Here is a 27,023-nt window from a genome sequence, read left to right on the forward strand (position 1 = left end):
AAGTCTTGAACAGAGCAACTGGCAATACATGTGACCTACTCACTCCCCCACCCTCACCCCAAGGGACCTGGTAAGTATTAGCCCTTTAAAGTTCTCTGCACCTTAGCCTTATATCATAAAGCTATTTGCCAGGACCCAGGCCTTCCCCCTTCACGGTATAATTGCCTTTATATGAAAACAAACTAACATTGTGTCTCAGCTTTTATGGGAAGCCACTAGAAGGACCTGTCTCTGGAAAGCCTCCATGTTTTCTTAAATTCGGGGTTCCTATGGGAAAACTTTCTTTCTACACTCAGGATCAAGGGAAAGTTTGTCTCTCTCCTTATGATCTAATGGAAGGTGGGAGAACTATCCCTCAGAGGTCCATTTCGTCTTTAACTTCTAGGAGACTCAAGGATCAGAGCTTTGCTCAGTGTATATTCCGGTTATCGTGCCCCTTTCCTCTTCCTATTTATTTATTTATTTTATTTTTTTTTTTTTAAAGATTTTATTTATTTATTTGACACAGAGACAGCCAGTGAGAGAGACAGCCAGTGAGAGAGAGACAAGCAGGGGGAGTGCGAGAGGAAGAAGCAGGCTCCTAGCGGAGCAGGGAGCCCGATGTGGGGCTCGATCCCAGAACGCTGGGATCACACCCTGAGCCAAAGGCAGACGCTTAACGACTGCGCCACCCAGGCGCCCCTTCTTTTCCTATTTATTAATTGACTTGCCTTTCTGTTTTAATGGTTCAGCATGTCTGTACCGCATGTTTACTGTAAATTGCATCAAACCCTTTTCAGATTGGGGGCAGAAACTGTTATACACAACTAATGAACTGTTGAACACTATCACAGAAACTTATGACGTCTATATGCTGGCTAACTGAACACAATACAAAGAAATTGAGAAATAAGCAAACTTTCTCAGAGAAGGTCATGTTGGCCCATATTATTAAAAAAACAATAAACATATCTTCCTTCTTTACCAAATACTTAGTGTGTTGAATAGTGTCTCCTGCAAAATTCATGTCTACCCAGACCTACGAATGTGATCTTACTTGGAAATCGGATCATTGCAGATGGAATTCATTAGAGAATGAAATAATTCTGGATTTAGGGTGAGCTCTAAATGCAATGACCAGTATCTTCATAAGAGAGGAGGAGGTTTGAACACGCAGAGACAGAGACGGGCTGAGACTGGAGTGATGCACTGACAAGCCAAAGAATGCCAGGAGCCCAGGAGCCACCAAAAACTGGAAAGGCAAGAAATATCCTCCCCTAGAGCCTTCAGAGGGAGCAGAGCACTGCCAGCACCTTGATGTCGGGCTTCTGGGCTCCACAACTGTGAGAGAACCAAATTCTGCTGTTTAAAGCTCCTCGATTTGTGGTACCTGGTTACGGCAGCCCTTGGAAACGAACACGCTCACCACACAAAAAGCTGTCGGATACCCCTGCCCCAGTGTGTGCGGCCACACGCACCCTGACTCGTAGCCAAACCTAAAGAAGGGCTGTCCCCTCCGCACCGTGGTGAGTCCTTCCTGGCACACAGCCTGTCTTTGGGCAAGAGGAAGTGGGGGCGGGTCTAGAGTTCCCGAACCCTGTGTGAGAAAATATTGATGCTTTGCTGCACACCGACTTTCCGTTTGTTGATAAGCAAACTGATTTTCAATTAAAGCAGGAGGGATACGAGAGCTGGCGGCTCCTCCGGCCTTCCAAAAGCTTGGGCCTGAACGTGGTAAGGAAGCGGTGAGAGCCGGCTCTGGCTGGCGCACAGCCTGGGGACGGCTCAGCGCAGGCCACCGGGGAGGAGGGCGGCCCGGCAAGGGCATTTTAAAGCTGGGGTGGGAAGGCGGCGGGCATAAGCCAGGCCAGCCACAGCAAGAGGTAATGCTTCTCTGGTGCTTTTTCTGCTGGCCGGGCACTGATCAAAGTCTCTATGTATACTGACTTATTTAACTCTCAAGGCAGCCATCGGGCAGGGTCAAGGGGCCCAGCTCTGTTCCCGCAGCTAGGATGCTGCAGACAAATGGTGAAGTCAACAGGGAACGGATGTGCTTGTGGCTGAGCACAAGGTATTGGGACGCCAGCCCATCAAGGGCAGCTGGGGATGCTCTTGGGGAAAACACGGGGGGCACGTGGCACCCACAGTTCCCCCCTCTTCTTTCTTTGTCAGTTCATCTTCGGGATGTGCCAGGTGTTGTCCTAAGCACTGTGCATACAAATAGGAAGAAGGTACGGACTTCGCCTGAAAGGAGGATCTGGAAGATCCGGACAAGTGAATAGTCTCTCTGCACACAACGTGGAGCACATGGGGAAGCAGAGCTTACAGGAGAGCAGACGAGGAAGGAGCCCTTAGTCCTTCTCATTGCGTGGGGCAGCCAGGACGGTGGGGAAGGGAGGGTGAGCAGTCACAGAAGGCTTCCTGGAGTAGGTGATGCTCAGGGTGGATTTGGAAAGACTAGCAGCATGAGCTAAACCAGTATTACTCAAACCTGGCAGCCCCAAACCACCACCCAGAAAGTTTTTAACAGATTCTGGCCCCACTAGGCACCTACTCATCAGAATTTCTAAGGATGAGACCCAGAAGCAGTGTTTTTAAAAAGCTCTTCAAGTGATTCTAATGCAGTTGGTCTGCAGATGTGCTTTTAGGAGCCACTGACCAAGGGAGAAAGGAATGACACACACCGCCAGCAGATACATTTGTTAATAAGCATCAGCGAGGCTTTACTGAGCTCTGACCATGAGCCCTGCCTTGTGCGAGGCCTGGCAACACAAAGGGGAAGAACACACTCTGTCCCCAGAAAGCCTGAGTCTAATGCAGTGGTTCTCAGCCCTGGATGGACATGAGAATCCCTGAAGAGCTTTCCAAAAAAAGATCCCTGGTCCCCTTCCAAACCAATTAAGTCATAATCTCTGGGGCTGGAGCACAAGTGATTTTAAAGTTCGGCCAGATTTGAGAGCCCCTGGTTTAATGAGAGAAAGAGAGAGAGACTTTTACACAACAGAACATTCTTTTACAAGGTGATGATGCAATGACAGAGACATGCAGGCAAAGGGGGCATTTTCTCCCACCGAGGCTGACTTCCTAGAGGAGGGGTCCCCGGCGCTGAATCTAATAGGGTGGAGAGAGATGGGTAGGGTGGAGGCTGGGGAAGAGGCAGCGGGTAGGGAATTCTAAGCAGAGAGAACAAAATGAGCGAGAGGCGAGAAAGCGTGTGGAACGGACTCTGGAGTTCTCACTGTCCCTGCAGTCCACGATCTCCAGGACAGGGTGGGGGCAGGGGGCTGGAGGCAGGCAGAGGACAAAGCAGGTCAAACAGTGGGCTTAATGCCTGGTCTTGTGCACAGTGGAGAGTCCTTTAAAGATTTTAAGCAGGGCAATGATGTGGTCACTGTGAGTTTTGTTTTGTTTTGTTTCATTTTTTTAAAGATAACTTTGGGTAGTATGGATGATAGATGTGAAGGGGATAAGGCTTGAGCCAGGAAAACCAGTCTGACGCTCTTGCAGAGGAAGAGACAAGGCTTGAAGTCAGGCGTGATGGGGCTAGGAATGGACAGGCGAGAACTCGGTGATGGGCTGGGAGCGGGGCTTGAGGGAAAGAAGGATCAAAGGAAGATGCTCAGTTTCACGCTCGTAGCTGTGGGCAGACGGCGGTATCCTACACTGTGGGGGGAAGGACAGGAGCAGCTGGGGGAAGGATGGTCTCCGTTTTGGCAGACGCAAGCTGAAGTGCCCAAGGCAGCGCCCAGAGATGTGCAGCTGTAGGTCTGAAGCTAAAGGCAGAAGTCAGGGCTAGAGATCTTCGTTAGGGAGTCATCAACAGACAGAAGCACCCAGGAACAGATGGAGCCACCAGGGAGATGATGTATAATTGGAGAGGCTGGCCAAGGAAGGATCCCTCGGTGCACTTACGCATCTGAGGGAGGTGAGAGTTGCCCACAAGGGAATTAGGAGCAATCAGAGAGAGATGGGAAAATAGTAGGCTGTGGCATCATGGAGCCAAGTGAGTACAGAGTTTCAAGGGAAAGGTGGGATCTTGTAGGTTAAAGACTTTAAAATGTCCATTAAGCAGTTAGGATGCTTTGTCACAAGCAATGTTGGTGCAATACTGGGATATGACTTGAGAAGTGAATGGAGGGGAAAAGGTGTTGACTCTTTCCAAAAGCCTGAGAAGAAGTAGGAGAGGGAATTTGCCAAAGCAGGGAACAGCGGGGGTCAAGGGATAGATTCTTAAAAAACACACTGACCTCTTCCGTTTACACCTGAGCCTTTATCCTGGACACTCCCATCCCTCATCTGCCTTTCTTGAGTTCACTCTCCTCTCCTCCCACCCAGTTGACTGGGTTTGAACTACCCCTCTGAGGAGTCACAGACACACGCTGAGTTTCATCATTTTCCAATTACTTTTCTCACTTGCTTCTCTGCTATTCATTGGGTTTACTGTCCATGTTGACATCTGGCAGCCACAATGAGGGGAGAAGTCTAAAAGGTTTGTAGGTTTGGGGTGCAGAGAGAAGGTGGCAGGAGTATGGACAGGACTTTGTTAAGGGACTGGGGACCTATGATGCTTTACTGCTAAGTTCCTGGGGGACTTTCCAAGCGTTCTTAACATTTTGCTATCAGAGGACACCCACAGTGGTGGTCAGCATGCTCCCCAGAACACCGTGATCCAACGCCCACAGCCACAGATGGCTCCAGCAGGCACTGCTGCTTCCCTAGAAACACTCCAAATGTCAGGAATGCAATCCTGGGGCTGGTTCATTAAGGTTGCCTGCACCCTGGCTGGTACTTCTTGGCTCCTCATTCTTCTCTCTACTGCTGAAATGTCACTGGTTGTGGGAGTACACCTCCCGACCCAAGCCTCCTCCCCCATGGTGGTGGTGGTGATGGGGGGCTGCCTAAAAGCTCCCGCCCATGGCCCAGCCTATTTTCTCAATCACTTAGCCAGACCCATTAGCTGGGTCGAGAGATCAGGGAAAAGGGCCTTCATATGGAAACTTCAGGCGAAAATAAACTATTTCCCTATTAGGAAGAAAGAACTAAAACCTTTTAAAGGACTCCCAAGGGGGAAAGAAGGAGGTCATGCCGTCAACAGCTGTCTCACATAGACACTGCAACATGAGCAATGAACTCCAGGCAGACAGGCTGGTAAGCAGGTTGGGACCCTGTGGCTGGCATCTGTTGGGTTCTCCCAACTCAGTGGTCCAAGGTCGTTTCCATATGACATGTGGCAAGGCTGAACAAATCTACTAGAGAAACATTGCTTTTTCCCTGGCGCTTCTTTTCTTTAATTTTTATTTTAATGTTTTTTATTATATTATGTTAGTCACCATACAGTACATCCCTGGTTTTTGATGTAAAGTTCGATGATTCATTAGTTGTGTATAACACCCAGTGCACCATGCAATACGTGCCCTCCTTACTACCCATCACCAGCCTATCCCATTCCTCTACCCCCCTCCCCTCTGAGGCCCTCAGTTTGTTTCTCATAGTCCATAGTCTCTCATGCTTCATTCTCCCTGGGCTTCTTAAGTGTCGGTGACAAGAGGGATAGAGGACACTGGCAGGCAATGATGAGATTCTGTGAAGGTTAGAAACAGCCTAAAAATGTCCAGAACACTTTACTTCTCCTCCTGGGGGTCCCTGTGAGAGTGTATCCCCTTCCCAGGCATGTGGTTTAAGAAATCTCAAAGGCATATGGACGTTCTTTATTGCTCTGCTCAAAGGTTCAATGGAGAAGCCTGAATTCAGTCTACAGGGAGATGAAGGTGCATTTTGTGAATTCTGGTAATTTCTGGTATATTTATATAGCAGAGAAGCTGAGGACCTGGGAACAGGAAGTAAACTTGGAGCCCTTTGCTCCAACGTTCTCATTTATTTCTTTATTTTTAAAAATATTTTATTTATTCATTTATTTGAGAGAGAGAGAGAGCAAGTGAGCACGAGCAGGTGGAGGGGCAGAGGGAGAGGGAGAAGCAGACTCCACACTGTGTGTGGAGACCAATGTGGGGCTCGGTCCCAGGACCCTGAGATCATGACCTGAGATCATGACCTGAGATCATGACCAGAGCCAAAGTCAGATACCCAACTGACCAAGCCACATTTAAAATGAGGACACTGATGGGGCTCCTGGGTGGCACAGTTGGTTAAGCATCTGACTCTTGGTTTGGTCTCAGGTCGTGATGTCAGGGTCATGGAATTGGGCCCAGATTGGGCTCTGCACTCAGCATGGAGTCTGCTTGGGTTTCTCTCTCCCTCTGTCCCTCCTCCCTATATGGCTTCTCTCTAAAATAAATAAATAAATTTAAAAAAATAAAATAAAATAAATAAAATAAAATAAAATAAAATAAGGATACTGAGGTCGGGAGAGAAGTCTTTCTTTAAGCATGCTGCCCAGGGACAGGAGTGGGGATAAGACACAGCTTAATGCCTCACGGTCAGCCTCTCTTCTTCCACATGTGGTGTCTTTTGGGGCTGAGAGCCTACCCTAGTATGGATCACAAGACTCTGGTTGATCCATGGGAAGAAGGGTTTAGTCCCATATTTTTTGTTTTTGTGTTTTTTTTTCCCCAGCCAACTCCCAAAACCCCATCCCCACAGGGGCTTCCTACCTCTTGGGGTATGTTCCATGCCATGTAGACATGGCTTTTGAATTCGTCCATCCAGACTTCAGCCACCCTGAGGGCATTCCTGCGGACATGGGCCGTGAGGTCCTCCGTGTAGGGCTTGTGGGCTCGCTCAATGTGGGCAATCCGAGAGCAAGGCAGGACTTCCACGCTGCCACCACACTGCCACACCTGTAGGAGACACAGAGCCACTCATCAGTGCCCACTAAACCAGACCACAGGTGACCACTCAGGCTGAGCACGGCCAACTCCAGCTCTCTCCATCTTGTCTCTGAGACGAACACTGAGCTCTCCCTTATTTCCACTCTGGTTTCGGGAAGATGACTGGGTCCGTTTGTGTCTTGTTTCTTGTAGCCATGGATTTAACAGCAAAGAATTCATGCACCTTCTCTTTCCATTCCTTCTACCCCGCAAGGAAGAGATTATACATTTTGTGACCAAAGATCTGGGTTTTCCTTGCCCCTGGTGGAGAAGTTAACAAAAATGGTCTCTGCTGCAGTGCTTGACATGGAGGAAGCCACAGAGTCTCCCAGCACAGACAGCATCCTAAAACGGACCACATGGGCCTGGACACAGATTAGTGATCACCAGAAGGAGAGAGCCAGGTGCCCGTCTTCTGGTCCATCTGTCCTCAGCCTGAGTTCTGATAGAACCCAAGAGAGAGGGAGATACAAAGAAAGGAATCATGCGAAACTTCTCGCTGACCTCAGTGACTAAGAGCTTGAACTAGATGCAATTTGATTTAAAAGAAAATAAAAAAAAATGATCTTCTGTTCTGAGTGTCGAGGGACAGTGTCTTGGAGACCTCGCCACAATCATTCCAGCCACTCTGAACTTTGAGTGTTCTGGAACGTGCACATCCTTTTGTGCCTTTAGGCTTTAGCCCATTCTATGTGTCATTTTAGAATGCCACTCCTTCTCCAGCTGAACAAATATAATCTCTGAAGATCTTGGCCACATGACCTCTCCGTTGTGGGGTCTTTGTGCAATTCTTGGGGGCAGAGCCAATCGCTCCCTCCTCTGGCCCTCAAAGCTTTTGCTCTCACGACTTCTGCTTACCTGTGAGCCTCCCCGCCTCCTTCACTCTGTGTTCCTAGATGGAAGAACCCACATCTCACTCAGTTTTTGTCTCCAGCACCTAACACAAGGCCTGGCACAGAGAGGTGCTTTGCAAGTACTTGTTGAATAAATATATGGCTGATGGCATTTAATCACTCAATCGATAAGTGATGGATGCTTAATAAATGTGGGACAAATCTGAAATACTGGGCCAGAGCTGATGAATGAGGCTTCTGAGGGAGCACAGTCAACATCTCCGGGCGGACAGCAGAGGCCGCATGCCAGCTACTGTCAACTGGAGAGTTTGGTACATAATGTTCACACTTATAAATCATATCCATCAACGACCATAGGTCTTCATCCAAGATAAGGTCAACTTTGTTTTTTCTTTCTGTTTTTTTTTTTTAAATTCAAGTGTAGTTAACATATGGTGTTATGTTAGTTTCAGGTGTACAATTAATGATTCAACAATTCTATACATTTCTCAGTGTTCATCAAGATAAGCGTACTCTAAGGTCAACTCTGGATTTTGCTTAATTACCCCCGGAGTTAGGAAGCGAATGCCTTTTCGTCTGCCCGTCTATTTCACACCAGTTCGTTGGTCGCTCCAGGCTGTCAGAGTTGGAAGGCAACCGATTGCCTTTCCACTTTCTGAGCTTGTCTTGCATTTAGTGTATTATTTAGAGCCTTCCCACTGGGTGTCTGCCGTGTGCCAGGTACTGGACTGTGCATGCGGGCAGGTGGCACCATGTGGTGGTTATGAGCAGACGATCTGGAACCACACTACTTGGATTTAAATCCTGGCTCTGTTTCATGATAGCTGCATGACCTTGGGTGAGTCACTCCATCTCGCTGTGTTTCAGTTTCCTCCTCTCAAATGGGGATTATAATAGTGCCTCTCTCATGAGGTTACCGAGGAGATTAAAATGATTATATACAGAGTGCTTAGGAAAATGCCTGGCACATAATAAGCATGCCATCAGCTCAGCTGTTACTATACAAATGATATTCAGCGGGGTCTTCAGAATAACTCTGTGAGGCAGTTGTTCATGTCTCCAGTTCCAAATGGGGAAACTGAGACTAAAGGCTGTCCCTGGGCCAAGGCCACACAGCTGGTACTGAAGAGAAAAGGACCTGTCTGATCCCCACCGAAGCTCATGGAAGAGAGGAAGCCATGGAAGGCCCCAGGCTGTGCACCTTCATTTCCATGACCTATACATTCTGGGGATCGTGCTGACTTCCAATTCACTTTGCTCAGATTTGCAATGAAAGCCTGTGAATACTGTCTATATGTTACTGACAGCACGAAGAGTCGGGGTAATTATTCTTTTGCCACTGGAACGGAGGCTATTACTTGGCATATTTCAGCAACACAACACAGAACATGATTCGTAACAAAGCTCTCTTCTTACAAGACCTGTTTCTCGAAGAGTCGGTTCACCATTTCACTTTAGAGTGGGCACATCTGACGTGGTTCCAGTCGGAAGGGTGGTGGCCACACCTCCCATCCACCCTCAGTGCACAGTAAAAGGAACGGGGTGTTCTCACTCACGGGCTCTCGAACCCACTCCCGTTTTCCTGCATCATGGCCACGGCCCTTGTCCAGACCACTGCCGTGTTTCATCAGGACTCTGAACAGCCTCCAAACAACTGATCTCCCTCCTGCCTTCCTCCTCCAGTCTCTTCTCCTCCCAGCAGCCAGAGGGATCTTTGCGAGGTGTAAAGCAGATCACGTCCCCCTGTAGGTTACCAGCACAGCCCCAAGGCTCCTGGGGCCTGGCCCTGCCCAGCCCTCCAGCCCAGGTCTTGCGCCCCCGTGCACTCGATGGCACAGCCTCGCTGACGGTTTTCACTTCCTCCAGCATGCTGGTTGTTCTCCCATCCCTGGGCTTCTGCACATGCAGTTACCTACTCCACCCCTGCCCAGGGCCTCCTACAGACGTGGGCAAACAGTGCCCAGGACAGATCATGGGATTCCAGCAGGGGTGGAGCTGGGCTGGGGCGGGGGAGGACGTAATATTTGAAAGCACAGCTTTGGAGCCAGTGAGAACTAGATGCAAATATTCTGCTCTGGCACCTGCTGCTGTGTCACCTTTGGCAGGCGACTTCTCTGCCCAAGCCTCAGCGGTGCCCCGGGGAGGGGGACGTGCCGATTTGTGTTCAACCCCGGGCCTGCTTCAGTCTGAGCACTGGCAGTCAAGGAGGTAGGGGCAGGACACCTGAGTCCATTCTGTCCCCACTGTGTGTCTGCGGAGGGGCAACTTTGCCTCATTCAACTTCTTGTCTATGAAACACACATAACAGGAGTCACTTCCACACTGGGCTGTGGGCTCAGGAAGCTCCTGTGTACGTTATTATTTTATAATAACCTTACAATCACTGCTCTTTGGCTCTCCTGTACATCCACCTTCAGGGAAAAATATAACTGCAGAGGACTCACATATCTGGCTGAAGCCCACCAGACAAGAGACAGGCTGCCCTCCAGAGCGCCCGGCTCAGTGTGGAACAGTGCACCAGGTTCCTCCCTAGAGATGAGAACACCTGTTAACCTAGAGGTCATCCCCACTCTCCTCCCTTCTGTGCAAAGGAACTCATCGATGCAGAGGATGATGGCATCTGTCTCGAAGGCAGCCTTTGGGTTCCTAGCAGTCTCTGGGCATCGGAACAGAAGACGTGGACTCAGCATGTTTAGCCCACCACTTTTGGACCCTGCCCAATGCCACAGATAAACAAGAGGAAGCCCACATTCTCTGGTCCCCAGGTGATGAGCAGCTCTGCTGACCATTGACTTGACACACAGAGATTCTCAAAAGTCTTACCGACAGGTGACCTCGGAGACCCTCTCATGGATGGTAGACAAAGGATAGGAAAGAGAACCACTGGCATTTGGACCTTGTGGAAGATGACATCATGAAACTTCCATGGAGGTTTGGGTGGGGCAGGGGATGAGGAAAGGAGGGAAGGGGAGCTCTGCCTGGGACAGGAGGTAGAAAGACCCAAACCAGAAGGAGGCTACAGACAGGAAGGATTGTGCCAGAGAAGCAGGGCCACTGGGTGGAGGGCAAAGATGCGGGAGGCGGTGATGGCTTAGCCTTGCAAGTTCCAGGGGGTGAGGGTGCCAAGGGAGGGAGGGCTGGGAAGGTGGGCACCAAAGACACGGCTAAAAAGTGAAGGCCAAGGTTCAGTAACCAAGAAGGCCGATGAGGTCACAGGACACAGGAAGCACCTACAAGATGTAGAGCTTGATTTTTACATGGGGTGCATGCGAGCCTGGCTTGTTAGAGCAAGTGAGGTCTGTGCTCAGTCCCTCGGGCACTGGGGACACCTGATGCACGTCAGCCCTGGATGTAGGCTGGATCTTGTGGCTTCTGGATGGACACTGGGAGATAGATTTCTTGACCACACCAAGTTCTTTCCTGTCTCTGTGCCTTTGCTCCTGCTATTTCATCTTTCTGGAATAATCCCCCCCCCCGCCCTTGTCACCCAGCTCAAACATTACCTCTCTGACTGCCCGTTAGGTCCCCTTGAAATACTTACAGGGCCCCCACCCTTTTACTGAGTAACACTTAATTGCAACACTTCCATTTATGTATTTACTCTTTCAATGTCTTTCCCCTGCTCCCTGCTAGACTAGAAGCTCCAGGAAGACAAGGATCACATTGCATAGACGGGCACAAGGCATTTAGTACACACACAACAGCCGTTATTTCAGCGAGTGACTCCTGCAATCCTAGAGTTCTGGGCTTTCACGGACTACGGAGAGGCAGTTCTAACTCGCTCAGCTGGATCCCCTAATAAAGGCCATAAACATAAAATGTGGCCAGATTTTACGGAACACAATGACTTCCTTCAAACCCAAGCGGTTTTTCAGCAAAGCTCTGACATTTAAGTGCACATTGGCTGTAACTGAAGAGAGTCACTTTGGCTACAGAGCTTAAATTAACACTGTAAAACCTGGCAAGTCATCAAATGAGCATGGTGGAAAGCAGGCGGCTTTGTCCTGTGGAGAATGAACTCACTGCAGAGAGAGCCCTCTACCTGGCCAGTGCCTGCCCTCCTCCCACAGGGTAGTCGCTGGGCTTGCCCCCAGATGTGACCAAGAACAGGAAGTAGATGGTAAACAACAGTCACTCAGCGTGGAGTAAAGTCTCACTCACCACCTGCCCCTCCCAGAGAGCCCCAATCCTAATATTGTTTCCAGAAAGGCTTGGAGCATCCGCCTGGGGACCATATGGGAAAGCAGGTCTTGGGGCTGACAGAGTTTGAATCCTGCCTCTGTCACACATTAGCCTTTGACTTGAACCTGTCGGTGGATGTCAGTTGCCTTTTTATTGGGGATCACGCTGCCCTGGCGGGTTTAAGAGAGATGCTGTATGAAAAACTCCCATAAGCAAAGACAAGCATGTGGTAGGTTCTCAGGGAAGGTCAGGTTCCTGTTCCTTTCCAGGACTGGGAGACGCTGGTACAAGGTCAGGGTCAAAAGATCTGAGTTTAGGTTTTATTTGCCACTTATATAAACAAGCCAGCCCCCCTCCCCCGCCTCTGAGCCTTAAGTTTCTTCCAGCTGCCAATGGATGTACTGAACTCAGTGATGCGGTAGACCCCTTCTCCTCGCATTCTGTGACTCTACATTTTCTTGCCGGTACGTCAAATGACGCCCAGTATTTGAGACATGACTGGCAGAGTTGTAAATCAGAAGTTGTAAAATAGGGAGACATTGGAGGCAAGGCAACAGGATACAGTTTGACCATTTCTCCCACTCTGCAGTCTATGTCAAGGAGAGCAAATAACAATTCCATGTTAAATCCATTCTCTTGTCAATGTCCTTCTGAAGCACTGTGTTGAGAAGGATTCTGAGGCTCTGAATCCTTCTGAGAAGAATTCTCCAGGCTCCATGGAAAAGCACGCCACAATTTATTAGTAATGGTTACTGTAGGCAAGGAGTTAGGAGTGGTGGCATCTCAGCCTTGTACTTCATGGCCATGGGCCACAGGATCCCACATCCTGTCCAGCTTTTTATCTCTTCATGACTTTTAATGATATCTTTGTTCTTGGCAAAAAATGTTCCCAGTCTTCCTTTAGCCTATAAAGCCTCCTTCCTGCTCTCCATCCATCCAAAGCCAGCCTGGCCCAGCTCCTCCAAACTCCTGAAACACATGATTTGTACCACTCATGTGGTCCGTATTTCTTGGCTCACGTTGTTAATTATCTCTTTATGTGTAACTGTCTTGCCTAACTTGGCTGTGAAAGGCTGAGACGGAGTAGAAAGCCAAACCAGGCAGGCTGGGGGAAGGAAGAGACAAGGAGGATGGAGGTTGAGACCAAGGCCTGAGAATAGCTGGCAGAAGACCAGAAACTCATTTGCAGGGTGGTTGTCGGGTCAGAAATGCAGGCAAATGAAGATGCTGAGCAGGGCCATTGCAGAGCCTTCCTTCCCCGGGCGTCCTTCCATTCTGTGCCCGGGGCCCCTTGCTTACCTCCCCTAGGCCTCGTTCTGCATGGGGGTTAAGAAAGGATGACGGGTCAGATCTGGGCAAAGCTACGACAAATGCCAGAAGCCACCAGCAAGCCAAGGTCAAGGGCGTGAGGCAGAGGAGGAGTCGGAATGGGGACGATGTAAGATATGGGGCCAACCTCCTCCAACCCGCATCTCGCTCCCATACTTGCCACCTTCAGTCTCCAGGGAAGGATCCCGTTCCTTCACAGGATTTGCAAGACCTCTGAGACCTGGTCCTTCCTGTTTGCTGCAGCTTCATCTGCCATCCTCTGCTATCCTGTTACGCCCACTTCTTTTACTTCCTAGGGCAGACCTAGGATCCCTGTTCCCGCATTTCTGCCCTGCACCCCATACCATTTCCTTTATTGGGATTTTCCCCCCAGGATACGTTTATTTCCCTAGTAAATCCTACCAACACTTCCTGGTGGCCTTAAATTTGGTTAAATGTGTCTTACATGTTGCCATATCACCTATCCTTCCTCTGGCAAAGCACTTATGATGGTTGTGTGCACGTGTACAATTAAAGACACATGATATAAGGAACAAGGGTTTACCTACCACCCTGCTAAAGAAACAGTACAGTAGCAGTAACTCAGAAAACTGTGTGCTCTTCCTCACTCCCGAAGGTAACCCATTAGCCTGAATTTTGTTAATTTCCTTGCCATCAACCTACACTATCTATTTGGTTTTCTCTGTTTTTGAATGCTATATAAATGAAAGCATATTGTCTGCATTCCGCAACTTGCTTCTTGGTCCATTTATTTTCATCACCAGAGTGTTCCATTGTATAAATATACAGCAGTTTACTTAGGCATCCCCTTCTTGGTCGACAGTCTGGTTGTTTCCAGTATAATGAGGAGCCCTTCTTGGAACAATCTCATACATGCATCTTGGCGCCCAAGAGTGAGCACCTCTCCGTGTATTTACACCCCAGTGGAATTTCTGAGGCATAGGTTGTATACACATTCAACTTTCCCCGGGAAAGAGAAACTCTTCCAAAGTGAGCATACCAAGTTCTGCTCCCACCAGCGCAGATGAGCTCTCAAGTTGCTTCACAATCTCGCCAACATTTGGCATTGCCCAACTTTTTAAATTCTTGCCAATGCAATGGGTGTGAAATTCACTCTTGCTGTAGCTTTCATTTGTAACTCCTTGGTTTTCAGTGAGCAGGAGCTTTATTCTGTTTCCAGGCCTGCCATACCCGCCTGCCAGAGAAGACCCATGGCCACCTTGCTCTCATGAAAGAACCTCTACGCCTCCACAGGGCCTGGCACGTGGTAGGTGCTTGATAGATACTCACGTCATGAATGCGGGATCAAGAGTTGGGCCCTCGTTCTGAATGGTCTCCAGTGTACTTTCCTTGGTGCTCTTCCAAGTTTCCAAGGGTAGATATTTCATTATTTTTAAGTGTAAGAAAACATTTTTAAAGTCTGACAATGCTTATTCTTCCATCAGACCCCACAGAAAAAACACTCTCTGGGGAGGCAGTTTCCCCAAGCCCTCCTCTTGCAGTAAACACTGCCAAAGAGTCCTCTGGACAGAACTGCTGCTTGGGAGAAAATGGTGCTTTTTCTTGGAAGGTGTCCCTGAAGGGTCTGATTTGGGGTCAGCCTAAGAAGCACTTGAAGCAGCTTCCCTGTTTGAAAGGGGTTCTTCATAACTATCAGAAAGCAGCAGGAGGATTCATCTGGCAGAATTCCAAAAAGAGACCAGCTGGGCTGGAATGTCTGGAAGCTTTTCATGAAGAAAAAGTTAAAAGGCTGTTTTGCAGGGACTTGAGATTTGCTGAAATAGCTTCTTACCTATAGGAAACCCAGGGGCAGCGATGGCTCCAGGCTCTGCAAACTAACCCATCACACACAGGGGACTCTGCTTTTCCTCAGACCCCAGTGTTCTGACTATAAAGACTGGGGCCATGGGCGTTGACTTCCTCATGGGAAATTTCATGAGGATTGTTTTGCAAACATACAGTCCTTGAGATTAGCAGGCATCTTTTAATGGTTCCAACCAAGTAGAGTTTATTCATGGTTACCACAGATCTCATACTGGCCAACAGGCCTGATTAATATTGCCCCACACTCAAGCTAGGCTGGATTCATGACAAAATGGAAGAAGTCAGGCCTGAACATACTGAGGATGGCGAAGAGGAGCCAGGAGTAGGGTGGTCTTCAAGGGTGTGGTAGACTCCTACTGCTCACTAAATATCTCTGTGCTCCCTCTACATCTCCCATCCTCCCTTGCAGTCCGGACGAACCATGTGAGCAGCTCAGCCCAACGCGACGGTACTTCCTGGCCAAGGTCGGTAAGGATCCAGCGTGAGACGTTCATGAGCACTTCTACCTCTCTCCCTCCCAAGCTGCTGCATGCTTAAGGCAGGATGACCGTGAAGTTCAAAGATGGGGATCCCCCTGAGGGAAGCAAGCTGAGCCACCACCTAGAGAATGGCCGCCAGGACAGCCTCCCACCCTTCAGGAGACTAATGTGAGCAGGAAATAAACTTGTTCTGGGTTGAGCCTCTGGGACTTGGGGGCTACTGGTGCAGCTCTGATTAACACAAGCTGCCAAAGAGGCAAAGTGACCAGAGAGGCTTGGGCCCTGCAGCACCGATAATCAGGGGTTCCGTCTATCGACGGGGACTTGGGAGTAGAGCGTTCCAGGCATGTGGAGACACTGTTCAGAAGGGGACAACTTCCCAAGTCCAGGTGATGAGTCCAGTCAGAGCAGGACCCCACCAGAGGCTGAGGGCACAGAGAGTAGATTTAGTCCCAGGAGGCGGGAGAGGGAGCTACCAGAAGGCAGGTGTTAGGACGCCTGCAAAACAGGCTGTGGGTGAGAGTCTGCTTCATGTTCAGAACAGAGGTCAGAAAACCAAGAGAGAAAGCGGCAGGGTGGCAGAGGAAAAGGCTGGGGCTTGAAGGTCACGCACAGCTCAGGCTTGCTCAGAAGGCTAGGTAGCAGCCCTGTGGCCGCTCCACTAATTCTGGAGCCAGCCAGGTGAGTCCAGGGCTGCAGCCACACCTCAGCCTTGGTCAAGTCACGTGACAGGGCTGCCCCTCACAGCTTCTCACACACGAAGCTGGGAAGGCTGGCTAGTTCCAGTCCAGGCATTTCTATCGAACCAAAACTACAGAAGCCCCACGCTCTGAGAGACAAGTATTGGCTAAGTTCCAAATCAGGGTCCCGCTGACACGTGTGCCATCTACTCTAATCGAGCTTTGTTCTGAGCTAAGATCTCTGGCCCCATTACCATCACCGATTCTGGTAGAGAATAATAATAACCTTGAATGTCACAGGGACTCGGGGAGCAATTTTCTGAAATCCAAATAAAACCCTTCTCGTTGCTAGCCCGAGAGTCATTTTATCGGATAAGTTGGCCCATCCATTTACTCCGGAGTGTTCGGTGCCCTCTCTGGTGGGTTAAGTTCCTTTGAATTGCAGTGAGCATTTTCTCCTTGTGGACGTATTCAGAAAAGCCCGTTCTATCCAGCTGCTATTCAAAGCTGATCCCCTGGACTATGTTTAATTTATACTTTGCTATATGAAGATGAACCACTTACTCGTTTAAAGTGTTTCCTTTTTTATGTCTTTAATCAGTGGCTGTTTCTTTCCTCTCTCAGAAGCTTAATCTAATCAGAAACAAATTCCCACATATATGAATGGCTCATTAGCATGTCCCAATCAAATTCGGATTGACGGTCCCTATCAGATGCCCCCTCAAAATGGTGACACTGGCCCAAAGGATGACTCTTTGGACCAATGTCCAGAGTATAGCCCATAGTACGTCAGGAGGGTCTTTTCTGAATTGCAGGGCAACCAGAAAGCACTGGACAAAAGGATACACTCTGTCACCGCTACCCCCCACCCCCAACACTTCAGGGGCCATATGACTCAGTGACATATGTGTTGCTGAGATGGCAGAGGTGGGAAAGTTTGGCCTTTTGGCAGACCTGGGGCACAGACATTAGAGGAAGCTATGTGTCTAGCCCAAGCATCACCCCCACATTTGGCTCAGTGGGACCCTGAAGGTTACCATTCAGCTGATAAAAAGGAATCTGAGATGCTGAACATTTTCTCACTCAGAAATGGCATTTGTTCTAAGCAGCTTTCCTCTTACTCCATTGGAATTCAGATTAAAAAAGCTGGTGTGCTGGGTTTTCGCTTAAAGAGATTTGCCCTTTTCATACACATCAAAATGAATTGTCAGCCTGGGTCTGATCTCTGAAAGGTGCCTACAGTGAACTCACATTAAAAATGGGATTTATAAAGGAGAACAGCATTGCGGTAGAGGACTGAAGGAGACCTAACAGATTACCTCCCATCATTTCCCAGGTGAGCAAAGTGAGACTCAAGGTCAGGTGATAATTTAGAAGCCGAGGAGGAAATGTATCCAAGCCCTGGGCCTCTTGATAGACAGAAGGTCCCCGTGGTTCAGAGCACAGGCTCTGGGGTTAAACAGTGTTGGTGTCAAAGCCTACATTTCTCCTTTGCTGGACTGGTGACTTTAGGCAATTCATTCCACCTTCTAACATTCAATTTCCTTGTCTGTGAAATGGAGACAAAAATGACACACTGCAAAAACAGTTGTGAGAATTACAGGAGCTACGTTCCTCTGAGCTCAAGATTTATGTATACAACAGCCTACATGTCACCTCCACTCGTGTGTCTCTCCGGCATCGCAAGCTTGCCTTGTGCAAATCCATGTTCTTGATTTCCTTCCCGGCCTCCCCATCTGTGCCCTAGTCTTCCCATCGTCCACCTAATAGCCTAAGCCTGAAGCCTACATCAATAATTGTGTGATTCATCCATAATTGCACCCTCTTCCTTCCCCTGCGCGTCCAACAATACATCGGCGAGTGCAGCCAGTCCTACCTCCTAAGTAGAGCTTCGGTGTAATCACATCTCTCAAAATGCAGGCTCAACGGCCTGGTCCGAGCCGCCATTATCGGGGTGTGGACAACTCTACCGACAGCTTCCCAAAAAGTCTCTTTGCTTCAACCCTTGCTGCTCTGCAATGCACCTCCTAAAACTGTAAGTCCGATCATGTCCCTTCTCTGCTTTAATTCAATTCAACAATCACTTACGGAGCACTTCCGATGTGCCAGGCACTGTTGTACGAGAGGAGAATTTTGTTACTGAGCAAAACATACAAAATCCCTGACTTTCTGGATCTTACACTCTGTTTTCTGCTGTAGCACTTGCCACGAACTGAACTGTGTCCCCCCTCCACCAAATTCATATGGTGAAGCCCTACCTCTCCCATGTGACTCTACTGGGATAGAGCCTTTAAGGAGGTGATTAAGTTAAATGAGGCCATAAGGGGGGAGCCCTGATCAGACAGAACTAGTGTCCTCGGAAGGACACAGAGAGAAGATGGTGGCATACAAGCCAGGAAGAGAGGTCTTACGAGCACCCGACCATGCAGGCACCCTGATTTCAGACTTCTAGTTTCCAGAACTGTGAAAAAACAAATTTCCCTTGTTTACGCCACCTCACCTATGTATTTTGTGATGGCAGCCCGAGTTGACTAATACAGCACTTACTGAAATTTTTTAAAAGATTTTATTTATTTATTTATTTATTTGACAGACAGAGAGCACAAGCAGGGGGAGCGACAGAGGGAGAGGGAGAAGCAGGCTCCCCACTGCCCAGGGAGCCCGATGCGGGGCTCCATCCCAGGATCCGGGGATCATGACCTGAGCCGAAGGCAGACGCTTAACTGACTGAGCCACCCAGGTGCCCTGAAATTTGTAATTATATATTTATTCTTTGTTTTCTTTCATAAGCTGTCCGTGCCATTAAGCCATTAGCTCCAAGAGGGAAGGGGCTGCGTTTACTTTTTAAACATTGTATGCTCAATGTTAAATACGTAATTCTAAGCATTGTATGCCCAAAGTCACATACGACAGGCACCTAACAAATGAGGTCCAAGGAAAGAACTGCATTAAATGCACACATAAAATTGTAAGTTGAGCGACCCGATGCCATGGTTTGCCCACGGGACTATTGGTTTATGCCTGTTGTTCCAGCTTGGGTGTTGGGAGTACCTCCTTTCACTCTCAAAGGTGTTCTGTTGGGATAATAAATTGTAACTTTATTTACATATGTATTATTTATTTATATATGCCAAGTTTATAGGGCACAGCTTGATTTTGGAAATGCTGAAAGCCAAGAAAACTGTCTTGAAATCATTACAAATATTTTATCTCCCCTACTTCGTGATTTCTTTACATAATGACAATCCAGTGCAGTGAAAATCACACAAGCCGTGGAGACCCTCCCTGAAGAGCAGCAGGTGGAAGGAGGAAAGCAGGGCGCACCGCATTCCCTGCTCCACCAAGCAAGGTGTGGAGGGCCGCTTGGTGCGGTGTGGAGGCCGCACCAAGCAAGGATAGGGACTGGGGCCTGTCCCTTGGACTTTCCAAAACTAGAAGACAGCACACATAGAGACAGGACCTGACGGGAGTAACTGTATTTCCTGGGGTAGCTGACACCAGGGGTTAACTGTTTTCAGGACTGACTTCATGTTTAGGTAAGCCTGCTTGTGTGTAGAGGTAATTTCTGTAAACAGTCACCCACTAGCACTGGGAAATTGTATTGATCAGTATCCTCCTTTTTGCACCCTTTACAAAGTAAAGGGCATTATTATTATTATTATTTTTTGAGAGAGTGTGTGTGTGAGCACGGGGAGGGGCAGAGGGAGAGGGAGAGAGGGAATCTCAAGCAGACTCCCCGCTGGGTTCAGAGCCTGATGCAGCTCAACACGGGGCTCCACAGGGGACTTGATCCCATGACCCTGCGATCATAACCTGAGCAGTAATCAAGAGTCTGCCGCTTAACCGACTGAGCCACCCGGGGGCCCCCAAGGAAAGAGCATTTGTAATGGGAGTAGAGGTCTCTGAATTCCCGTTCTGCAATTTCAGATTTATGAATATCAGGTCTTGTCAAGAAAAAAGCACAACAGTCTCTGGAAGAGGAGGACAAATGAAAAGGGGGGGGAAGGAGGAGGGGAAGGGGAGGAAGCGGGGGAGCCCCTGCTCACTGAGGGGCTCTAAGGGACTGATTTGTCCCTGACTGAGAGTCACTGTCACTCTAAGGGACTGATTTTGGCCATGCCTAGTGGTTGGTCCCTTCCTGGAAAAGTAGAGCTACAATGTAATGGCAGCAAGAGGCTACCTTCCAGCATCTGAGAGAAAACAGCAGGGAGACTCAGCTAAAGAAAAACAAAACACGAAAAAAGAAAAGAACGAGAGAAAGAGAGAGAGAGAGGGAGAAGGAGAGATGGAGAGAATGAATGAAATGAATGACTCTCCGGAGCTTTAACATACATTTCTGGCTTCCAGGGTTTTTTTTGGTTTGTTTGTTTGTTTTTATTTTTCTTTTTTCCCCCAAACCAGGAAATTAAACTCTGATACATTACTATGATCTAATCCACAGTCTATAATAAAATTTCATTAATTATACCAATAATGGTCTTTATAGCTCTTTTCCTCCTTGGTCCCAACTTTTTAGGAAGGTAAAAATTTCCTTCAGTTTGACTCTCGAAACACTTTATCAATTATTACCTCTTCTGTGCATCTTATGAATCTTACTCTTCTATGGCTCCCTCATTGAACACAATTAAAAAAACGTAAGTGTGAAGACCCTTCCAGAGTAAAATTGTCCACGGTGCTCTCCTTTCCTGCTCCCCACCACTTCTAGCTAATTGCTTCATTATGTACTTTTTTAATTGCTTTGTTCTTTGGGGATTAATTTTGCACTTATCTTTACTAACCGTAAAACTTTTACAATGGACTGTTAAACTGCGTCTGTTCAGCGGCTGGTTTGTAACTGCAGATTTCCTCGCGGCTGGTATGCTCATGATACTGCACGAGGGCAAAGAAGCCTTCCTCTCAATGTTTTCAGATGCCCGGCATCTGGGCAAGGCAGAGTAACCGGTCCTGGCCTGCAGGGGTACTGAGCTTCCTTCATGTATGAAGATCACAAGCAGGGAAGACCCCACATCCTGGGGTTTAGGCCTCCTAGGTCAAAGCTTGCTCAGACCTCAGGGCCCTGGGGCATTTCAGACCCCATGGATTCTAGGAGACCACACCTAGTGGCCCACATCCCCGCATGGCAGGGCTAGCTAGAGCTGACGACCTGGAAGGAAAGGAAAACTTCAACCACTCTCTTAAGGTCAAGTCTGTGCTTTTCCAGCGTCCTGGCACTTGGCCTCTGCCTACAAGCAGACACTAGGTTACCCTCTTCCTCCATTTATGGTCAAATATCGTCTCTAACCACCCTGCCTCCTATCAGTTTCCAACCACTCCCTCCTTAGCTGTTTGAAATCTGTCTCCTATAGCCAGCCTTGACTGTACCTGTCCCCTCCAAGGTCGCCTTCCAACTGCATCCATATACCCTTTCTCTGCTTGCATTCTCATAGTACAGGCTGGGGATTTAGAGGCATTGGCATCACACAGAACCATGTTCAAATCCAAGCTCCACCGCCCTTTCTCTGTGGGACCTAGGCAAGTGACTCCACCTCTCTGAGCCTCTGTGTTCTCATCTGTAAAATGAGGATAATAATTCTATGCTCTCGTGGTTCTCAGGAGACATAAATGACTTCCAGCATGAAACTCGGTAGAACGTAAGCTCTTTGAGGGTCCAACCAGACAATCCTGCTCATCCCAGTATACCCAGGGCTTAGCACACTGTCTAGTACTAAATACAGGCATTAAGCACAGAAGAAGTGTTCGGAAGGTGGTAGGTATTATCATTTGTATTCATCTTAGCTCAGCCATAGCACTCCTGAAATGCCGCCTTCCCCCGACATCTGTGATTTTCCACCAATCCAGCTTTTCTCTTTCTAGCTGATTCCTCACTGTAACTATGGGTTCCACCCTGCCACCTGCCCCCCGCTCCCAATGCCCACGTTCAATTCCAAAATCTATTTTTAGTTCAGACTTTCATCCTCACTGGGCTCCTCCATCCCCTTGCCTTGAGTGGGCACACAGAGGGCACTTGAGCCTGCGGCTTATCTCCAAGTCTTCTCTTTACCTTTAGGGATGCAGTGCTGGAATCCTGTTCAAGTCAGGATCCAGGCATTTCATTTCTCTGGGCCCTACTGCCAAGTGCATCACAGAAGCAGAATAAGAAATGCCCACTGTATGAATGGGGCCCACATGAATAATGCAAGCTTTCTGGTTGTTTCCTTTGTTATTTCTAATATCAAACGTGCCCCATTTTCCCCTTCAAACCGGCTCTACCCCAAATGCCCCTTTCTTGCTGAATGGTACCCCCAAATCTCCCAACATGTGGGCTTCCCAGCTCAATGCCATCTTTGTCAGACCTTTAATAACTCATTTATAAAGACCAGAAAAGGCTAGGTCTTGACCTCCCACGATCACTCAAACTATTATTAGCATCCAACACAGTGCTAAGGGAGCACGTGGACAGTGCTTTAGCTAAAGCTTTGAGTCACTGGGAAAATTCCGTTAGGAAGTTTAAAAGCCTGCAAAGTTGAAACCTGTGTTTGGTGTCTCTTGAAGTCCTTGGCCTCAGAAAACTGCACAGATGAATACTTATTCTATCGTACTCTGTCAGCCTTCTATAGGCTTTACCCCATGACAGTGGCTGAAGGACGATGCCAAAGCAGATTCCAGTGCATGACAAAATGATGAAAAACAGTGGCAGGGCTCAGTGCCCCATCCCAAAGCGCGTGCGCACACACAGGGATGCGTGATCCAAGTTCTCAGCTTATTCTGAACTCTAGCTCCAGCTGGCTTGGACCAACCATGATGTTTAGAAGTAACTAGAGAAAAATCCAATTTAAGGTGTTTCATTTTCTCTGTCTCCAGGGATGGGAGGTAAGAGGATCTATGCACAGCTTTTCTATGAGATGTTGCATCTGGTGACTTCCGAGACCCTTTCAGCTGAGCGGGACTGCTGCTGCTCACGCCCTTTCTCTTCCTTCTCAGGTCCCTCTCTGACTGTGGCTGGCAGATGACTTGATTTACTGGAAACTGTGGGAGTCAGTGTTTTTTATTCTCCTCCTTGTGGCTGGGTGAGAACAGCCATGATGCTAGCAGTGAACCGAGATCACTCAGACCTCGAAAGCTGAGGCCTCTGGGGAGAACCATAGAGTCGGTCATCTGCTTCAGTATGTAGCAGGCTTGACAAGCGCACATGAACCTGCCCGGACCTCTTTCACTGGTCATGTTAGCGAAGTCTGTAGCCCTTTAACCAAAGGTAAATTTTGTAAAAGTCTGACATAATGGTGATGCCTGCTCTAGGCAGTGGCTGCAGACCCTTCTTGATTTCTCCTCCTCCTCTGTGTCTCTGGCTTCCTGAACTCACATTTCTGACTTCCTGTCTGTTTCTGGTTCCTCTCTGGCAGCTCTTCCATCTACCTCTTTTCCGACTCTCTGGACTCTGGCTTTTGCCTCAGTCGTCTCTGTCCCCTCCAGTGTAGAAGTCTCCTGTGACCTCAGCTAAACACTGTCTGACCCAGGCCCCATCTCTCAGGAGGGATTTGGGCCAAGTCATCAAGCCCTGGAATGGTACTGCGGTCATTTTCCAAAGCAATGGTGGCCAACAGCCGAAATTAAACTTTATGTCATGGATGATTTTAAACCGTGAGGCCAGAGGTGCATAAGTAACATGAAACAATGATAAGGTCTTGAAGCCTATCAGCCTGGTTCTACTCTTGAGTGATTTAGGGAGGTATTTTATCCTGTTTCCCCTAGGTTCCTAATTTACAAAATGGGAGTAACAACACAAATGTCAGGGGGCTCATATAAACATTAATGAGATACTATATACCAAGCGATGAGCCAATAGCATATAATAAATGGGAGTTCTTCCCATTATTATTATTATTATTATTATATTATTATTAATATTGTCACCACCCCTCCAGATTGCAGCTAGCACTGCCACCAGCTGGGGGGCATGTATCTGCTTCATGAAATAACAGCTCTCTTTTCTTGCCCAAGAGTTTATGTCACTAACCACGTCTTAGACATTCCAGACCTAGAAGGTTGATGTTGGTAACCAAGGAAATGTTTGTTTGAAACCTCTCCGCTCCAGGTCATCCACCATAAGCACACTTTTTTCCTTTCACTTAAGTCACTGAGGGAAATGTTGGACAAGCCAGGAGAAGCAAAGAGCCTGCAAGGGCTGCCTTATGGATTGCCCAGTGACCGATTTTTCCTCCGTTTCATAGCTCTATCTTACCTGTCTCCAACCCTCCGGTTCAGCCCCAGGTCCCGTTACAGACCCCTAGTTCCCAGTCTAAGATTTCCGCCAGAGTCATGTGAATTTTCAGCTGTCACTGTACATGTCACCACAACTCTCTGCCACACTCATCCCCCCTTCCCTGTTTGAAAAACGCACGCCCTTCCCTGGAGCCCCCGCAAAAATGCCGCCTCCTCTGTGAAGACTTACGCAGCTCCCATGGGAAGAGTGGTCACTCTCTCCCAGGTGCAATTCTAATGCACGCGGGACCTTTCATCCTTGCCATTTTGATGCTGAGCGAAGTGTGCCTGACTTAGTACTTTAATCCAGATTATATTCGTGGTGATGAATTTTCATCCAGAAGGTATTTTCTGGAGTAAATGTCATTTAAGCAATTTAATCCTCTTAGTCAATTTTCTATATAGAGTGATTAAAATATATTTCCTTTCATACTGATTCTCCAGTTTTATTTTACCAGAATTATTTTCATTGGGATTAATATTTTTTTACATTGATTTTATAACTAATACAATCATTCACCTATCAGTGTTTTTTTTAATCCACATCACATGTTATAATTATGGATGGCCTCTATCACAGAGTTTTCTTTTGTGATCACTATTCCAACCAAGTTTGGTTTACTTGAATCCAGTTTTGCAGATGTATATTATGTGAATATTTATTTCTTCAATTTTTTAGTTTTTAAAATTTTTTACTGTGTTCATTTTTTTTAAAAGATTTTACTTATTTATTCGACAGAGATAGAGACAGCCAGCGAGAGAGGGAACACAAGCAGGGGGAGTGGGAGAGGAAGAAGCAGGCTCATAGCAGAGGAGCCTGATGCGGGGCTCAATCCCGTAATGCCGGGATCACGCCCTGAGCCGAAGGCAGACGCTTAACCGCTGTGCCACCCAGGCGCACCTACTGTGTTCATTTTTATTTGATGCTTTAGTTTGTGTTGATTATCTTTACTCATGGTTTGGAAAAAGAATAACAGTTTACATTTTTTGTTTTTAAAAAAATCTTTAGAAATATCATAACTCAAAGTGAGCAGGCTTTCTGGGTTATGTACTTAACTACAGTTGCTATTAGTGGACCACAGAACACAGAAGTCCTTGAAGTCAAAACGCAGGAAGGAGTCAAGTTTAAGTTCATAACATCTTCCATAATTTTCTGTTAGCCTAGTAGTTAGAAAATGGTTAGGTGGTTGTCTTTTCAGCTAGACTGAGAGCCACTCAAAGGCAGGGTCTATGTCATTCACCTCTAGTTTTCCAGCACCTAGCAAGTGGGTATTTGAAGGATGAATGAAGGAATGCATAAAGAAATGAACCCAGAAGAAGGTCGAGAGAAATTTTTTCAGATTTCTCATTGAAGGCCACTAGACTCCGCCTACCCATATAAGGCATAATGGCTTCTGAAGATATTCCTCCTGGGTTCAAATCTCAGCTTTACCATTTACCGGTCATGTGACCGAGGGCACGTTACATCACTGTTCTGTGCTTCAGTGTAGCCACCTGTAAGTGGGGATAATAGTATTTGCATCACAAGGTTGCTGCAGGGATTAAGGGAGTTACTAAATGTAAATCACTTAGGACAACATGTCACATATAGTTACTGCTACATCAGTATTAACATTAGTTTTATGGTCATAAATCCCATCTATCTTTACAATGATACCAAGACGTGGTCATGTTCATATCCTATTATAGGGAGCTCATTATTCCATTAAGCATTGCTTCCTTTTTTTAAAAAAATGACTCTAATATTTGTTTCTTATGATGAATTGATAACTAGATCCATTACAACTTTCATCCCACCTCAGAAGGTCATAACTCTGACTTTCCAAGTGATAAAAAATATATTCTCTTATACTTGTCTGGGCTTCAAATTCAAAACCTGTTCACTGAGCATGTATTAGATTCCAAGCATCAGTATGAAAATTAAGCAGCCATAACTCCTGATATCAAGTGTTTGAAAGTCTAGTCAGGAACGAAGAGGGAATGCTGACATTGTGACTCTTACGGCTCTTCTCCTTCCAATCCAAGATCCCCATAGTACACAGCTGGCAAGTCAACTTACATAACTTGAAACATTTTTAAGTTTAGACTTACAAACATAACACAAAAGCTATGTAATTGAAATTGTGTGTTATTAGTTCATAAATACACCAACAAATCAATGGAAACAGATTCAAATATATATATGGCAATTCAGTGTATGGTAAAGGTAGTATTGCAACCCAGTGAGGAAAAGACATCATTTTAAATAGAAGGTGTTAGGATAACCGGTTGGCCATGTAGAAAAGTAAGACATTGGGTCCATTTCTCACACCATACATCAACATCGATTCTGAATGAATCAGAGTTTAAAAGGAGAAAAACATTCAATCACACAAATACCGGAAGAAAACAGATGAATCTCTTTATAACCTGATGTAGGTAAGTTTTTCTATGACTAAACTCTGGAAGCAAGAAGGAAAAAGAGAAATACATTGGCTTACATTAACAAAAGAAAAGGAAGGGAAAAGGTTTTATGTGGCAAAAACAAAAAACAAAACCCCCAAACACACACACACACAAACAACACACAAACGAAAACAAGACAAAACGAAAAAACCACCAGAAGCAAAATCAAAAGACAAGTAACAAACA

At 47.3% G+C, this 27,023-nt stretch overlaps 1 protein-coding gene across 2 annotated transcripts in view; it reads right to left on the reverse strand.

Annotated features, from left to right (window-relative positions):
• GALNT18 (polypeptide N-acetylgalactosaminyltransferase 18) overlaps positions 1 to 27,023 on the reverse strand; it is a 336,223-nt gene that overhangs the window by 50,081 nt on the left and 259,119 nt on the right. For both annotated transcript variants that reach the window (XM_026486788.4, XM_026486787.4), the window contains exon 7: positions 6,591 to 6,776. In XM_026486788.4, the coding sequence (XP_026342573.1) occupies positions 6,591 to 6,776 (186 nt within the window). The remainder of the gene's footprint in view (positions 1 to 6,590; positions 6,777 to 27,023) is intronic.

Source organism: Ursus arctos, unplaced genomic scaffold, assembly GCF_023065955.2.
Source record: "Ursus arctos isolate Adak ecotype North America unplaced genomic scaffold, UrsArc2.0 scaffold_23, whole genome shotgun sequence".
Classification (NCBI taxonomy): domain Eukaryota; kingdom Metazoa; phylum Chordata; class Mammalia; order Carnivora; family Ursidae; genus Ursus; species Ursus arctos.